General features: G+C 37.8%; 1 protein-coding gene across 1 annotated transcript in view; it reads left to right on the top strand.

Moving 5' to 3' along the window:
- nhlrc2 (NHL repeat containing 2) overlaps nucleotides 1–17,942 on the top strand; it is a 63,855-nt gene that overhangs the window by 29,306 nt on the left and 16,607 nt on the right. Inside the window, 2 exon segments of the mRNA XM_052027868.1 lie at nucleotides 9,654–9,747; nucleotides 14,026–14,254. Of these exon segments, the coding sequence (XP_051883828.1) occupies nucleotides 9,654–9,747; nucleotides 14,026–14,254 (323 nt within the window).

The following is a 17,942-nucleotide window of genomic DNA, read 5'->3' as shown; positions in this document are numbered from 1 at the left end:
CAATCTACCCCAGGTTCAACTTCTCCTCTGTGCCTAATCCCTCAATCTTTCAAAAATGTATATACCTCCACACCCCTCTGGGGTAGAGAATTCCAGAGATTCAGTAGCATCTGTGAGAAGAAATTTCAATAAAGCTCACTTCCCGGTGGAAGATGGGCATTGTGGTGAAGCAACCTGCAAATTGGGAGCAGCTTGCTAGTCTGGCCTGATGTATGACTTAAATATTGTATATCTGATTATTAAATCTGTGTCCCCCAATGTTAACATTGTGCTTTGTTAAATCATTAAGGCTCAAGTATTTCATGCTCATAGGTGATTCTTTCAGATGTTTTAAGGACTTAAAATCTCTCTGTTAAAACATACAAACTGGAAAAATTAGAAAACTTCAATCTATAATTGTGTGAATGCGTTTTTTTTGACAGTAGTAAAATTGTCCAAGCTTCAATATGGAATGTCATGGCTTGGATATTATACTGGACAGGGCCACAGTTTGGACACCCGAGACAAAATCCTTTGCCTTTGTTTCAGAAATTGTTACACAGTCAGACATATAAATTAACATACCAAGTATATTACAAAGCCTTCTTTCACAATGTTACCAACAAAAGTTTGACAGCCAGATCAGAATTATGTGTGTGTATTTTCCTTAAATGCTACGAGCTACTTTGCCATAGCTTAGTTACATTAGTTTAAAAATTAAGTTAAGAACAAGAAGAAGCTGAGTTGTACAAATTCCTTTAAAAGCAAAAGACTGCAGAAGCTGGAAATCTGATGATAAAACAAAAGATGTTCGAGATGGAGTAAAACTCCATTAATCCAGACCATTTGGGATTTTGGTGGTGGCGGATTAGCAGACTTCCAAGCCATCAGAAATTATTTTATTAATACTCCAACACACTTTTAAATCTATTTTTCTTAAAAAGGTGATACCAGGTTCACTGCCATGTTTCTGTGTGAGTTTACAGAGAACACAGGAAACAGAACCAGGTGAGTTTAAAGGGAACCAGGGCCCTGGGGAGTGGAAGTAAGCATGGAACCAGGACCCCAGTGATTAGAAAGTGAGCACAGGAACTGGGAGGGGGCTGAGGAGTTGAAAGCAAGTGCAGGAACTGGGGCACTAGTGAGTAGAAAGCGAGCACGAGAACTGGAGTTAAGGCAAGTGGTCAAGGAGCACCAGAACCCAAGCCCCAGTGAGTTGTCAGGGAGCATAAGGACAGGGGGCCAGGTGGATGCAATTCACAAACATCACATGCTGAGCCAGGATTTCCCAATGGTCAGATAGTGATTATTTGCAGATTTACTTTATTCAGCTGGTCAGGCAGCAGGTGTACGGAGAGAAGGAAAGTTAACTTTTCAAGTCGATGACCTTTCTTCATCAAAGCCATTCTCCATAGTTCATTTGATTCAGATTATATATTTTGAATTGTATTGGAGTCATTTCATTCTGTCTTCAAGTTATCCGGTATTCCTGCATTCCCATCCTGTTTCTCAAAGAGAACTTTCTTGAATATTTTCATCGGCTTTCTTGCCACTGAATTTGTGGATATGTTATTTTGTTAATTCAAGGCAGTGATGGTTAACTCAAATTAATGAATCTCGTATGATAATTTCCTAGAAAATGCAACCCAAACATTGGATACAGGTCAAATAAGCCATACATTTAAACCAGGAATTTTTAATTTAGTGTTTGGACTCATTTAGGCAGATATCAGGTTTCAGCTGATGGGGTGCAAACAATAGTGCTCCTCATCTTGAATAGGATGGAAGAGAGAAAATGCAGAATTCATTGTACCCTCTGTCGTGAACATCAGTGTTGTTCTTGTGATTTCTTTATTATTGTGGCAGTAACATACTGTAGGAAAAATCACACAAGGTCAGATATTTTAGCATTATGTAATGTTCTGAATTAATCTCATTACATTTGTTCTAAACAATACTGAAATCAGTATTCATATCTGACATTACTTCACCATGTTACATGCAATTCAGAATTCTCTCTCCAAGTGTAATGGAAGTATGAAAGCTGAGGATTTTTCCACAGATCAAATGGAAGGAACATGAAAGTGACACATTCTAGCCATTATGGATTGCTATGAAAATGCTAGCAGAAAAATGGCAAAAATTATGGTCACATTAAAATTTCACATGCTATCTATGTACTTCACTCAAATCTAGCCAACAAGTTTTCTGTTGCAATCAACACAAACATTCAGTGACTTAAAATTATGCATTCTCTGGCCATCCTAACCATCATGTTGATTGAAGGATGTATATGGTTTTTATATGTGACCAAAATTGCACTGTCACGTTTATTTTCATAAAGATTAGTAAATTATTGATGTGGTAAATTGCTCAAAGAATCAGCTATTAATTTTCTAGATTCTGATTGGAATATGACTATGGGACAGTGGAAAATATCACAGCATTTCTGAGCAAAGACTAGAGAAAACTGTTTTCTTTTTTCTCAACAGAGAATGAAAGATGTTAAACGGAAAGTTAATAAAGTGATCAAAATAATGAAGCGCTATGATAGAGTAAATGAAGCAAATCTTTCTAGTGGTATAAGAATCAGTAACAGAGGATACAGATTTAGGGTAATTGGCAAAAGAACCAGAAGCTTTACGAGCAAAACATTTTTGAATGTTTATGATCTGAAAAGCACAACTTGAAAGGGTGGTGGAAGTAGATTCAGAGATAACTTTCAAAAAGGAATTAGCTAAATACATGAAAGGGAAAGATCTGCAGAGTTATCAGAAAAGAGCACAGAGATTGACTAATTGAATTGCTCTTTCAAAATCCACTAAAGGTACAGTTAGCTAAATGACTTCTTTCTGTGCCATGTCATTATATGATTCTAATATTAATTTCCATCTCATGATTTAATAGGAGATACAATTTCTTTAGTTAAGAACCAAAACAGGCCTAATCTTGCATCACATCTGCCCATGACTTGCTATTCCCAAGCTGAAGCTGTATAACACAGCAGAGCACCAGCTACAAGACACCCGCAGTGCACTGGGGAGTCCTTGGGATCCGACAGGGCAGCAAAAACCTCTGTGTATTTCCTGGGCTTTAGGCTGGGAAATATGCCTGCCAAACCAGTACCACATTAACCTGACACAAGTATAGTAAGCCAATTGAAATGAATTGCAGGAATCAATTGTCGCAAGAAGGATAAGTGAAGCTTTTTATTTGCTGTAATTGATGATCTCAATGTTTTTGATTGTTTTTATGTGTTCTTAATCTATTTACTTTTATTTAACATAAAGTTTAACCAGCAGCACTGGGGATGGGGTCTTATTGGTTGCTAAAGTTGTTCTGTCAGTGCTGTCAATCACTGCTTCTGCCATGCTGATAAGTTGAGAGCCAGGCTCCCAGCAGAAGACTGTGTCTGGACCACACCAGAAGCTGACTGAAGTTCTCAGGGCAGCATAAGATTTCCCCCATTATGTTTGGAATTGCAAGCCAATTTGGAGCATTCAAAAGCAGAAAACATTTATCATTTAATATGCAGTAAAATGTTGCTTTAAGATATTCAAGAAAAATATATTTAGCAGGCTAAATGTAAGGTACACTTTTATTAATCAGAATTACCTTACCATTCATCAGAAAAGCTTCTTGATTTTAAAGAGCTTTACTAGTTGACTGAGCACCTTCACGGAAATGCAAGATCTGTATGGAGGGAGTTAAACTGATTAAACAGAACCTCTCATTCCACACCAGATATGCCTCTGAGCTGAGCACTGAACAGTACAGACATTGTTGGAATGAATGATAAGTAGGGATGAAAAATGTTGACTTAGAAAGAATCATTATAGGCTAGCAAAGACTTCCTATTAGTTAGGTATTTTATATTCCCTTTATTTTCAGATGGCCTTCATTTTCTCAATTCCTTAATCATTTCATGAAGATTTACCAATTGTTTATATAAGGAATATAAGTCAGAACAGCAGAGCACTGTGGAAATCTGTGCATTACAAATAAAGTTTTATTGGCTATTTTAGAACTGCATTGGAAAAAAATTCCAGGGGATGTTTAGCTTATCCACGGTAGAGTCACAGCAATTTATACATATATTGATGTGACATGCTTGCTATTTATGTTCTTGATATAGGAGATGGTACCAGTTGTAGACCTTGATTCTTTCATTTTGGGCTACTACTGCTAGGCTTTATCATTGTTTGATTTCAACCCATTTTAAGATAAACAAATTTAATGCGATGCTTTGTGCTTAAGATATTTACTCAACATGTCAAGAGTGACAAAACACCACTTTGTCCTGTGTATCTTTTCTTGGATCACTTGATAATGGGAGATAGTAAGACCATCTGAAAGAAATGTTCTGTAAACGCTTATGTTATAGTTTGAAGATTAAACTTAGTATAATCTAATAATCATGATGTTTATTTAAACCAATAAATTGTCCAAAATCAGCCATATATATGCTTAATTGGCTAATGAGGTATTATTTAGCCATTGCCACTTAGTACTGTTTATAGAGATAATGGCAAATCTAGTGTGGTATGTGTTCTCATTTAATTTTTAAGCGGATATTGGGTCTGACTCTTGATGTGAAACACACTGATTTCATGGTTGAACTGTAAGCACAGAAACAAGTAAGTTTCCACTTTTATTATTTTAAAAGTTCAATCGAGTTAAGTAATAATTTTTCATTAACTGATACATTGGAACAAAACTGGAACTGACTTTACCAAAGATATTTTTGCTTGCTGAATATACAAACATATATTCACTGTGAATGCAAAACTTAGCACATCCAGCAAGGTGTAGAGTCTATTCTGACACAAGTAATCCAGATGCAATGATAAGAACAGTTTGTGATAGTAGTGTGCTTTACATACTTCATCTTTGTCTTTGCTGAAATTTAAGATTTGAAATATTCCCTTATAGAAACCAAAAAGCTAATCAAAGCATACTCTAAATGCTTGCTTATATAATTGTTTTTTCTTCTCACAGTGCATTTCTTCCATTGATTTCAATGGGCTCACTGTGCTCCTGCCTCCATTCTGGAATTGCCCAGTTATGACCATATCCACCAGGAGATCCATTGTGGATCTCAACAGAAGATTTGCCCCATTAAACTTTGTTATTTTAACAACCATCAGATTCGGAACTGAATTAAAGTGATTAAACCTGTACAGCATATTAATGCAGGAGTTTTGTATTACTAAAAGCTGAAATACTGAATTTAGTAGGAATAATTTTGTAAGCTTGGTATTTTGGAGAATAGCCACAGGCAACAGCTTCCTATTTAATTTTTTCAGTATGTACTGTATATAGTTTGTCTTTATAATTCTTGAAGTGTTGTATTTGAAGCATTCCCTTGTGGGAACCAAAACTCTACTCAAAGCATAACCTAATTACATCAGTGTGTGAATGTTTTCCTCTTAAAGATAATATTATTTTGCTATTGCATATGTTCTATCAGGTAATAGTTTTGTTTGTGAACAGTTTACAACATCATGCAGCAAGTGACTCAGGAAGCACAGCAAATTGTGGCTGGTGTATCAGTAGCTCTGCTGCAGTCAGAGGTTCAGCTATAGGGACCTGACTTCATGCCTAACCTTGCCTGTGTGGAGTTTACACTTTTCTTCCTCCACAACTGTGCAGGCTTCCTCCAGGTGATCAGGTTTCTCTCGCATCCCAAAGATGTGCTGGTAGATTAATTAGCTCCTGTAAATTAACTCTTGCAATAGGTAAGTAGTTAAAAAAAAAAAGAAGTTTATGGACATTGGAAGAGAATAAGTTGTATAAGCTGGAAATAGGAACGGGGCAGAGAGACTGATGGAATGGCTTTGCTGGGAGCTGCGTGGACCCTATGGGCGAATGGCCTCTTTCTATGTTGTAATAAGCAAGAAAATAAATAAGTAATTGTGATCAGCAGATTCGCCAAGCCTACATGCAGATATACAGTGTTAAATGTGCCAATTTCAAGGGATACAGGGAGGCACAATGGTAGAGCTTCTGCCATACATCTCCAACAACCCAGGTTCAATTCTGGCTGTATGGAGTTTGCATGTTCTTCCTATGTGTGTGTGTGGGTTTCTCTCAGGTAGTCCAACTGCCATCCACCTTCCGAAGACATGCACATTGTTAATTGACCACTGTAAATTGCCCTTAGTGTGTTGGTGAGTGGTAGAATTTGTGGGGGAGTTGATGGAAATGTGGGAGAAAAAAAATGGAATTAGTGTGAAATAGTGCTTGATAGCTGGCATAGACTCAGTGGGCCAAAGGTCTATTTCTGTGCTTTATGGTTCTGTAACAGAATCTTACTGAATCTAACAACTTACACAAATTCCATATGGGGATGGTTTTTGGGAAAACTTCCAATTCAGAATTAGTACAATGACTTTAATGAAACTATTTGGCAGAAAGTAAACAAATTTAATTGCAAATGGATTAGCAATATCATGGCATATTCCCCTCATAATTAGCAATGGCTTAGTGGTAGTTCCGACCTCTGAGAAAGAAGTTGTGGTTACAAGTCCCACACAGAATCTTAAGGGCAGGATCCAGACTGATGTGTTGGTAAGAATTCAAAGTCCTGCAATGACAGTGATATTGTCTTTCAAAAAAAGGATAAGCAGAATTGCATTTGTTTTCTCTAGGAATAAAATAATTCAAAATGGTGACCTAATAAAGATCTTCAGCATTATGAAAATGTAGTCAAAGACTGTAAAGATGTGCTAAGCTGGAGACTATCAATGTAACATAGTCATTAAGACATTAAATGGGGAATTCAGAAGAACCTTCTTCACCCAGAGTGATGAGAATGTGGAATACACTTCCACAGGAAGTAGTGGAGGCAAATAGTAAAGATGCATTTCGGGGTAAGCCACATAGGTATATGAAAGAACTGGAAAAGCATGTCACATTGATAGAGCTGGGTTGAAAAGATGGGCAAAAGCTCAAGTGGAGCATTGGTTAGGCCAAAAGACCTGTTCCTGTGATGTACTTTTGTGTAAATCTGCCCCCTTGGATGGTTATGTGAAATTCATTTGCACCATTTTTGAGGAAGAGCACTCAAGTTCTCTGGTGTCTCAGCCATTATTTCCACTTAACTAACATTAATAAATGAGATGAAGTTAAAAAGATTTTTTAATGCCAGACTATCTTTTTGTATAATATTTTCATATAGCTACCTTGTTATAATTCTATGGTGAATCTGCATTTCAGTCAATTATGGAAGTAAAAATTAATCTCTTGCTGAAACCCTCATCTATGACCATTTCAACACATTCATAGCCTTATCCCTTGTTCTATTCTCAGTAAACTTGAGCCTACCGAAATCTCTACAGTTTGTTCTGTTACAGGTATTGTCCCAATTACCCATTATACTTTTTCATGCTGACTTTGTATGGCACTCAGTTAAACAATGCCCCAATTTTAGCATCTCAATCTTCTTTTCAAATCATTTATGACTCACCCCAACCGAATATGTAATCTTTTCCAGTCCTGTCCAGAATATCTACTCTCTAATTCAGGCTTCCTGCTATTATTCATTCACTTCATCTTTGGTGGTTTTGCACTTGCAGCTGGGGTCCAGTGCTCTGCAATTCCCTACCTAAACATCCCCATCTTTCTCTCACCCTTTAAAGTGTTCTTTTAAAGCTTCTGGCCATCTGTCCTATTATCTAATTATGTGTCCTGGTGTCAATATTTGTTTGATAATGCTTCAATGAAATGCTTTTAAAGATGCTTGCTTCTTTAAAGACACTGCATAGACAGATTGTTTTGACCACTAGCATAACCACCACATCATGCTTGCACAAATTATTTTTAGGATAAACAGGAAGCCTTTCATTTCATCAGTTTATACTGGACTTAAATCAACAATAGTGCCTGATCCTCTTCTAGATTTTTTATAAACATGTTGAAGATAACTGATCTCAATACCTTTTGGCAAAATGTAAAAATATTTAACGTTTAAATATTGTATAACTTATGGTTTCAAAGTTTCAAAAATAAGATTCACTTAATATGTAATCAAAATATTGGAAAAATATATGGAGCGATGGCAGATTTGGGTAGCATTTAAGTTAGAAATCAAATATTGCTAGATTTTTGGATAGTAAGGGAATTGAGAGATGTGGGATGTTAGGGTAAAGGTTCATCCATGATCTTGTTGAATGGTGGAGCAGGCACAAGAGGCCAAGTGGCCAACCTCTGCTGCTTCTGTTCACCATAAGATCACCACAGCGGCACAGCTACTAGAGCTGCTACCTGACAGCTCCAACGACACAGATTCAATCCTGACTTTCAATGCTACCTGAATGAAGTTTATATGTTCTTCCTGGGTGAATTTCCTCCCACATTCCAAAGATGCGCAGTTTGGTTGCTTAATTGGCTACTATAAGTTACTCCTAGTGTGTGGAGATGAGTGGTAGAATGTGGGGAAAAGCTTTAAAAAAAATGGGATTAGCGTGTGGTTAATGTGCATGGATGCTTGGTGGTTGGCAATGAGCTCAGTGGGCCAAGGTGCCAGTATTCCTACTGTATGACTTGGATGACTGAAGATTGTCCTGAATGAGATGGACTGAGAACAGATCCAGCAGCTCAAAATGGTTATCAATGACCTTCTGTAGACATGAGCAACAGCAGAAATGTACACCATCACTCTTCGGTGAAGAGTGCATGCTGGAAACAGAAGTAGGCATATCTAAAAAATATGGTGAAAATACTGAATATCGCTCAATACACAGTCTCCCAACCACTGGCTAAGATTGGCACTCTGTATTCCTGCCACATCTAGTTATGAATAGTAGTAGGCAATTAAACAGCTAATGGAAGGAACAATCCTCAACAATAGCAGGACCCAGCATGCGAGTGCTAAAAGTCAAAGCTGAAGTATTCATGACCATGTTCATTCTGAAGTCCTAAATAATCCATCTTGGCTTCCTCCTGAGAATTCCACAGTCACAAAAGCCAGACATCAACCAATTTCATTGCTCTATGAGCAGTGAATGTGGCAAAAGCTCTTGGGTGAGGCAGACCCTTTATCCTGGTTCTAGTACTGAAGATCATTATAATCATTTATGGATCATCAGCATCAGCACACATAGGTCTCCCCTCCAAGTCACACATCATCCTGACCTTGAAATGTGTTATCAGGTCTAATTCCTGGAACTCTCTCTCAGTCAGTACTGTGGGAGTATCTTGACTAGATGGACTATAGCACTTCAACAATGAAAGTCATCACCACCTTCTTGAAGATTTTTAGGGATGGATAACAAATGCTGGTCTTGCAGGGAATGACCACGTTTCTTTAAATGAATAAGTAAATAAATTGACATAAGGTCATTTAAAATTGAAATAGGAGGCAAATAAGTCCGTGCAGCCCACTGAACCTGTTTTTCTATTCAATAAAGTCAAGGCTGAATATCTGCATAATTCTACTGTTGCATGTATCCCCATTTTCCTTTCTTTAGTGTGCAAAAATCATTTTGATTTCAGTCTCGAATATCCTTGTGCATGACTGGACTAGCAGTTCCAAAGATTCACATTGAAGTAATTTTCATCATCTCATCCTGAATGATCAATCTCTTGTTCTCAGTTACCCCTAACTCTCCAAGCTCTCTCAAGAATTTATACTTTTCAATTAATTCCCAATCTTTTAATTCTTCTTCATCCAGGTGATACTGAAGACAATCTTCTGTTCATTGCCATGGCAGGCACTCATCAGATATGGGTCATATTTTTAGAAGATGGAAAACTTCCAAAAGGACCGTAAGTAATTGAATATAACGTTTTATTAATTTCTGAAAGTCACCCTGCAGCAGTATTAAACTGAGTTAACTTCCATAACCTTCAATTGTAGTTTAAAATTAACCAATTGGCATAGATATTTGTATTCATTGCTGGGTAGTTCTCTCTCAAGTGGTAATTGCACGCTTTTTATAGTAGCTGCATGATTTAAATTCCATTGCAAACTGGATGATGATGTGGTTGGAACTCCAAATACTTCAAGTATGCTCTTTTAGGTAGTGATAGTTAGTTTCAGTTTTTCATTGTGTTATCATGTATTCTTCTGTCTACATTAAAATGTTCATTAATGAAAACCCTGCAGCATTTCAGCAAGCATTACATTATAATGTATCCATAATTTGTAATTAAAAGAAGCAATACAATTTAAATTGAGTTTTTAAAAATAATACTGGTTAACGAAATGGCACAAAAGGATTCCACTCAACAATACAGCAGTCCATTTGATTAATCATGGGGTTCCTGTATTCGTATGTATATGACATGATTTTACTGCTTTTAAATGTTGCCTCAAATAAAATGATTTTTTTTTGTTGAAACCAATTTTAAATGAATACCTTTTTGTAGTTAGAAAAAAACAAGAACTCTGCCAAGGAATAGTTTTACCTAGAGTATTTCAGCTATTATATTAGGAATGGTTTAATTGGCGGAGCTGTCTATTTATATCTGCTAAATATCAGTAAATGTAAACAAAGCTTCACAATGGAAACAATCTAATGGAAACAATCCACAGCTTAAACTAGTTGCCATAATTTGCTCTAGGACTGAATTGAAACAGTGTCTGCCATTAGTTAAATTTGCCCTTGCACATTTAGGTTTATAACATTTTTGTGTGGCAAGCTCTCATATCTCCTCCCATCTTCTAAAACTAACTTGCTTTCTCTCTTTCCCAGTTATAATGAAAGATTTCGGACCTGAAACGTTAATTCTGTTTCTCTTTCCACAGATGCTGTCTGACCTGCTGAGTGCTTCCAGCATCTTCTGTTTTTATTACTGAAAGTGCAAGTTGATGGTGCAGCAAGGGAAGATGAGCACTTGGAACCTAAGTGAACAGGGAAAGCTGACCAGTTAGATTGAATGAGAGAAAAAGAGGACTGCAGATTGCTGGAATCTAGACGAAAAAACAACAAGATACTGGAGGAACTTAGCAGGCCAGGCAGCATCCGTGGAGAAAAGCAGGCGGTCAACATTTTGGGTTAGGACCCTTCTTCAGAACTGAAGATAGGAAAAGGGGAAGCCCAATATATATGGGGATAAAAACAGAGCAGTAAAAGATGGACAAAAGAGGGGAGGTGGGGTGGGCACAAGGTGGTGATAGGTAGATGCAGGTAAGAGATAGTGATAGGCAGGTGCGGGAGAGGAGGGGAGGGCAGATCCACCAGGTCGAAGGTATGGAGGCAGGCGCCCCATGGGGGGAGGGAGGAGAGGAAAAAAAAAGGTGGAGAAAAAAAGAGCGAGGCAAGGAAAAGGAAGAAGAGGCAAGGATGGGGGTGGGAGGGTGGTTTGGTTTACTTAAAGTGGGAGAATTCAGTGTTCATGCCGTTAGGCTGTAAGGTTCCAAGACGGAAAATGAGGTTTTGTTCCTCCAGTTTGCGTTTGGACTTCACCTGGCAGTGGAGGAGGCTGAGGACTGACATATCAGTGATGGAGTAGGAGGGGGAGTTGAAGTGACTGGCAATGGGGAGATGCAGATTGCGGTTACAGATGGAGCGCAGGTGTTCTACAAAACCATTTCGTATAACACCTGCTGTCCGTAACCGCGAGTCACTTCAACTCCCCCTCCTGCTCCATCACTGATATGTCAGTCCTTGGCCGCCTCCACTTCCAGGAGAAGTCCAAACGCAAACTAGAGGAACAGCACCTCATTTGCTGTCTTGGGACCTTACAGCCTAACAGGATGAACATCGAATTCTCCCACTTTAAATAAACCAAATCCACCCCCCATGCATCTTCTTTTCTTCCCTTTCCTAGCCTTTCTCTTTTTTCTCCTTGCCTATTTTGTCCCTCTCCTCTCCTCCCCTCCCCCTATGGGGCAGCTGTCTCCATACCCTTGACCCATTCATCCCCTGGTAGATCTGCTCTCCCCTCCTCCCCCACACCTGCCTATCACTATCTCTTACCTGCATCGACCTATCACCACCTTGTGCCCACCCCACCTCCCCTCTTTTGTCCACCTATCACTGTTTTGTTTTTCCTCCCTACATGTTGGGCTTCCCCTTTTCCTATCTTCAGTCCTGAAGAAGGGTCCTGACCTGAAACATTGACCATCTGCTTTTCTCCACGGATGCTGCCTGGCCTGCTGAGTTCCTCCAGCATCTTGTTGTTTTTTCAGTTAGATTGAATGATTGTGATATTATCAGTGAATAGACTGAGATGGGAGCATGAGTTACAGTGAGTGAGTTTAACATAAAATCAAGTACAAAACAAAAAGGAAAGTAAGACTGGATTAGAGAGGAAATGAACAGTGTGGATAAGTTAAGTTTTAAATGTTATATTTTTAAAATCACCAAGAGAAGTTAATATATAAAGGAATTCAAACTTCCATTTGTTGTAGCCGATTTCACAGCTAGCAAATTTAATTGGCAGTAATTAACGCATTATTCCATTGTTAAAAGGTACCTACTAGAATGGATATGACTTTCTCTGATGTGCTTAGTTCATTTCTGCAATGTAAATACAGGAATTTTATCCCATTCAATGCTGTTAATGGTGAGGCAGGCAGCAAGGTACTATTTTCCTGTAGCTAAAAGGAAAATGGCACAACTCAAAGAGCAGCCACATATTCAATGCTAACCTGAAGTTCCTGCATCATTTGTGCATAAATAACACATAGCACTAAAAGCTGTTGAACAGCAAATTCCTGACATAGACTTAGAAAGCATTTTAGGCCAATGGAAATGTCCTAGAACAGTACATAATTTCATACATTTTCAGTTAGGAAATGTGCTAATCACCATCTGTCTCTCTATATTCAGGAACTACTGGAAAAATTGCAATTTTCATTTTATTCACCCATTAGCTTAACAACATGAGGAAATTTCTCATGAAGCATCAGTATCCGTTTCTTAATTATTTAGTACCTTTCACTCTAAATGCTTTACAGCATATAGAGTATTTCTAAGAGTAGTCACTTATAGAAAATACAACAGCCAATTTACACTCAGCTAGCTTCTATTGTAATGAAATAATGAACAGATAACTTATTTTCATGATAATTAAAGAGTACCTTTGTTCAAGTCACTGGGAATACCTCCTCAATGATATCTTCAGTATAATTCCACACCTTTTTTCTTAATTTATTCATTGTATGGGATCTGGACATGACCGGCAAAGCTAGCATTTATTGCCCATCCAATCCCAAAGGGTTACTCAACCTTTTGCTCATCTAAGAAAGTAAACAGAGCCTTGGTTTAAAATCTCATCTGAAAGGGAACATCTCCAACAATACTGTAGCCCTCCATTCTAGAGTGTCCATCTAAATTCTTATGCCAAAGTCTTGAAAGGATCATAAACCTTCAAATTTCTGACTCAAAGGCAATAATGTTATTAACTGGGTATGTTATCATAGTTGGTGCAGAATGTTCATTAAGGCAATTATTTAAGAAGTTAGTGTTCTTGCCTTTTGAAGTTATCCCTGGAGACTGTCAATTACATAATGTTCACTGGTTAGCATTAAGACCTCAGATTCAAAACAATTGAACGTGGTATAGTAGAATTCAAGATTCAAAAGAGACAATTAAGGGTTTACACCAAGGCCAGTACTGGGAAATTTAGATGCAGCTTTTCTGTACTCCTGCAAACCACCAGGGAGTCCAAACCAAAAATAAAATCTAAAAGCAGCCACATACCTCTCTGGCTGCTGCCAGTCTGCCTAGACACATTCCAGGCAGTGTCACGGGCCTGCAAAATCTTGCTTAATGCATCTTCCAAAATAGTGATGCATATTATGCGGAAGAAACAAATTGCTATGTTGTTCTTTGTGAATAAGTTCCAATTATTTTTAAGAGAACATGTTGTTCATAATTTGAATTGGACCACATTCGGAATTTATAAATTGCCCAAACTGTTGACTCAATTCAAATATTGCAGTAGTTTTTGTATAACTGGATTTACCTACATAGCTTTGTAGAAAATACCAAGATATTTTTCATTGTTTCCTTAAGTAACCACATCTAATATGATGTAATGCAGCTGAAATGTTTATTTTATTAATGTGTGTATTAATTTACTTGTGTCTCCTAGTGAGTACAAGAAGGGAACATGCATTCGTTTTGCTGGAAGTGGTAACGAGGAAAATAGAAACAATTCCTATCCTTACAAAGCAGGATTTGCTCAGCCATCAGGCTTGTCTGTAGCTCCCCAGCAGTGGAATTGCCTTTTTGTCGCTGACAGTGAGAGCAGCACAATCCGTTCTGTATCACTAAAGGATGGTGCTGTAAAAAACCTGGTGGGAGGAGAAAGGGATCCTCTGGTAAGTAAGTTTAATATTTTAAAGTGAGGTTTATATAAATTTTGTGCATAAAATAATAAAGCAAATATTATAAGGCATTTGGTTGAAGAATATAAGATTTTAGACAGGTTCAGCTGCACCAATTATTTTCTATCAGTATTTTGCTGATAACCAGAGAATTACAAAGATTGCTTCAGCGGCTAGAATGGATAGCTGCTGGAGCTACAAAATAAGATGTCTTGCCACACTTCTCTTTACATTGCTACTATTGGTTCAATTGTACAGGAAGAGGTTCAAGGGATATGAGCTTAGTGCAGGAAAGTGGTGCTGATGTAAAAGATCACCCATGCTATTATTGAATGTCGGACCAAGCATGAGGGGACAGAATGGCCTACTTCTATTTTTTAGTTCTGACTCACATTGAGTAAGTCCAATTTTTTTTAAATTTTGCTGGTTAAAGCACTACTTATAAAATAAGAAACCCATAAAAATTTAACAGTTTTGAGCAACATACTTCCTTAAGCCTGGACTTTCTAATCAAAATTATTTTAAATAACAGTAAATAGGCCGGGGTCATGTTAATTAATACCAAGTATTAGTCTTACCCATGTGATGTTGAGAATCTGAGAACCTTGTACGTGCTGTGCAAGATTAATGCTGCATTTGGAGTACATGTTTGAAATTTGAGATTTACTGTTATCAAATGAGTTGTTCGACCTGGAATCTCATTATATAACAGCCTGTTAGAGCATGGACTATGTCGACACATGAACGTGGTGAAGGATGTTAACTGCACAGTTTAGCAAACACTAAGTAATTCCTGTTAAATAATTTTGGCAAGTTTGCTGGGAAAGATTAATTGATGGAGTCAACTATTATGGATATGTCTGAAAAATTTAGATAACCAGGAAATTTTACTTTTACCACTGCAAAAACATCAGGTTATTTTTAATTGCCACATTGTGAATTAATTTGCCACACATAACTGTGTTTCTGACTGGAATACACATGGATTTCAAGTTAACAAAAATGCCAAGATCTGCAAAATATTAATAATTGCCACATCCCCTTAAAGTATAACATTTACAAAAGTACAGATAAAGTGAGAGACTGCAGACAAAATCTTGCACAATTTAGAATCCTTAGTCCTCCATCTTAAGAGAATAAGGATTAAAAGCAATTCTAATCATAAAGCCTTATGGTTGCTACTTAGCTATTGCTATAGAAAGGAAAGGTTTGGAAAACCTGGAACATAAGTTGAAGACTACCTTTTAAAGTAAGTTAATTTTTGTAACATTTAAGTGTAACGTTTGCAAGGTTTTCGAAGAACAACATGGAAGTTTAAAAGACAGTCCCTGGAGATTAAAAACTTCAATGAGTAGCTATCAATCCCAGTAGTTGTCTACAATCAGGAAAACTTAGCAAGTGGTTTAAAAAAATGAGCAACTCGCACTTTACCTAGTCCCTAGTAGAGCTGCATGTGACCTAATTTTCCTTTAAGTTGAATATTAATCAGCCAGTTTGAATAGGAACTGAAATAAGAATGTGTACAACGTGCAAGTGAGAACCTTAACAGGCTGGCAGTACTTCCACCCATGAAACGAATGCAATAATAAAAAAATCTGTTTGAGAAATGTCATTTTACAGAATGTAAATAATGTTTTTAAAATGAAAAGCAACAAAACTGCAGATGCTAAAAACCAGAAGTAAAACCTATAAATTCAGAAGATGCACAGTAGGTCAGGCAGCATCCGTGGAGAGAGGGAGAGAGAAACGGAGTTAATATTTCAATGACTCTTCATTAGAACTGGTAAAACAATAAAATAAGCACGGTTTAAGTTGTGGACATGAAGAAAACAAAGGAACATTTGTGGTAGGATGGAGACTGAGGTTGACCAGGTGACACAATTGATTTCAATGCTGTCTAGTTAATCATAGAAAATCTACCCAGAGGAATGTAAGGAGATTAGTTAGCCAGAGGAGATGAATGAGGGCACTGAGGGAAAAAAAAATCAATGTGGTGTCCCTTGAGCTTTTGTTGAGCTTCATTGGGAAAATATAGGAGACCAAGACAGAGAAGTCAGTGTGGGAGTGGAATGGAGAATTAAAGTGACAGGCAACTTGAAGCTCGGGATTTTGTTTGTAGACTGCATTCTGCAAAATGATCGCCCAAATAGCATTTGGTTTTTCCATTGGTAGAGGAGTCCATATCATGAACACTAAGGTGGAAGAAGTGCAAGTGAATCATGCTTAACTTGAAAGGACTATTTGGGTTTCTGATGGTGGGAAGGGAGAGACGTTGCATCACATGCAGTTGAATGATAAAGTGTCATAAGGAGGGAGAGATGGAGAAGAAACTAGAGTCACAGAGGGCTGAATGCTGAAATGGGATTTATTTTCTAATTTTTTGGGGAAAAATATTAATTGCACACTGATTTGTTTCTAAAATGCCAAGCTAAATCGTTCTTGGTGACAAAGTCCATTCTGAGTTAAAAATGTGCTGTCTTGGTGTCAAATCTCAGAGGTCGATAGGTCAGGGATGGCTGGAGACCATGGTCAGATGGAGTTGATTGGGAATATCTATGTGCTGTGGTTGGTGGAGATTGAAGTGTTACCAGAGGGATTACAATGCTGTAGTTGAGTGAAAAGTGGGGAAGCAGGGATTGGAGCCTGTTATGGTCTGCAGAGTGAGAGGACGAAGAAAGATCAGAGACCAGTGCTGTGATCAGGGGTGAGGCCAGGTGGTGAGGGGAAGAAGGATTATGACCATATTCTATGCTTGATAGTGCAATGGGGTATATGAAGGGCGGGGGTGGGGAGCAGAACAATATGGTCAGACTCTCACTGCAGCACTGCAAAAGGAGCGTTGCATAGCAAGTGATATTGTCCTTTGTACTTTTGATACAGAAATGTTGTCAAGGGCCTGATTGGATCAAAGCTTGGAATTATCCGGTTGATTTTCCCTAGTGATGCAATGTGACCTAGAAATGATCATTATCAAGTTTTATTCCAGAAAGAAAAATTAATTTTCAATCATCTGGTGCTGAAAAAAAACTCCATACAACTGCATTTCTAAGCATATGCATCGTGGAGTTGAGCTGTGCTGGTGCTTTTATGTGTAATATCACATAACATGCTTACTCTTTGATACAAGATCATTCACAACCAAAATAGATGTCTAAAATGCCTACTTCCTTATTATTTGTCATCACCTTTGCTATCTTCTCAGGTCTTTTGCGTAATCAACACAGTTTTGACCTTGGCTGCTGCTTTGTTCCTAGTAAGCTGCATTGTTGTCCTCTAGGGAAAATGCAGTATAATACCAGCAGGGCATCCCTCTTCACTCATGCTCTTCCCAGTACTGCTGTAAAATTACAATTCCTGTAAATGATTCTGCTTTTCTGAAGTTTCATGTTGACTGGAACAGCAGGCATATGGATCATTCAGTTCACCAAGCAACAAATGGTATCAGGTACTACAGAGCCCTATCACTTGCACCAGGTTATTTTGCCTGACTCTGGCTTCATGGCTATAATGTTGAGTGCATTACAGCTTTTGCGAAGGTTTCACTTAATTTAGGCAATAAATGGTGGTCGATTTTCACTGGAGTTGCTGTGTGAAAACAGGATCAAGGAGAGAACATTTTATTCCTAGCATTCCAGTCAACACCAGATTCAGAAGAGTAAGTACCCAACTTATTCAAGCAATA

This window comes from Pristis pectinata, chromosome 12 (genome assembly GCF_009764475.1).
Source record: "Pristis pectinata isolate sPriPec2 chromosome 12, sPriPec2.1.pri, whole genome shotgun sequence".
Taxonomy (NCBI): domain Eukaryota; kingdom Metazoa; phylum Chordata; class Chondrichthyes; order Rhinopristiformes; family Pristidae; genus Pristis; species Pristis pectinata.
Note: the sequence above shows the minus strand (reverse complement) of the source record. Positions and strands in the feature narration are given on the sequence as shown.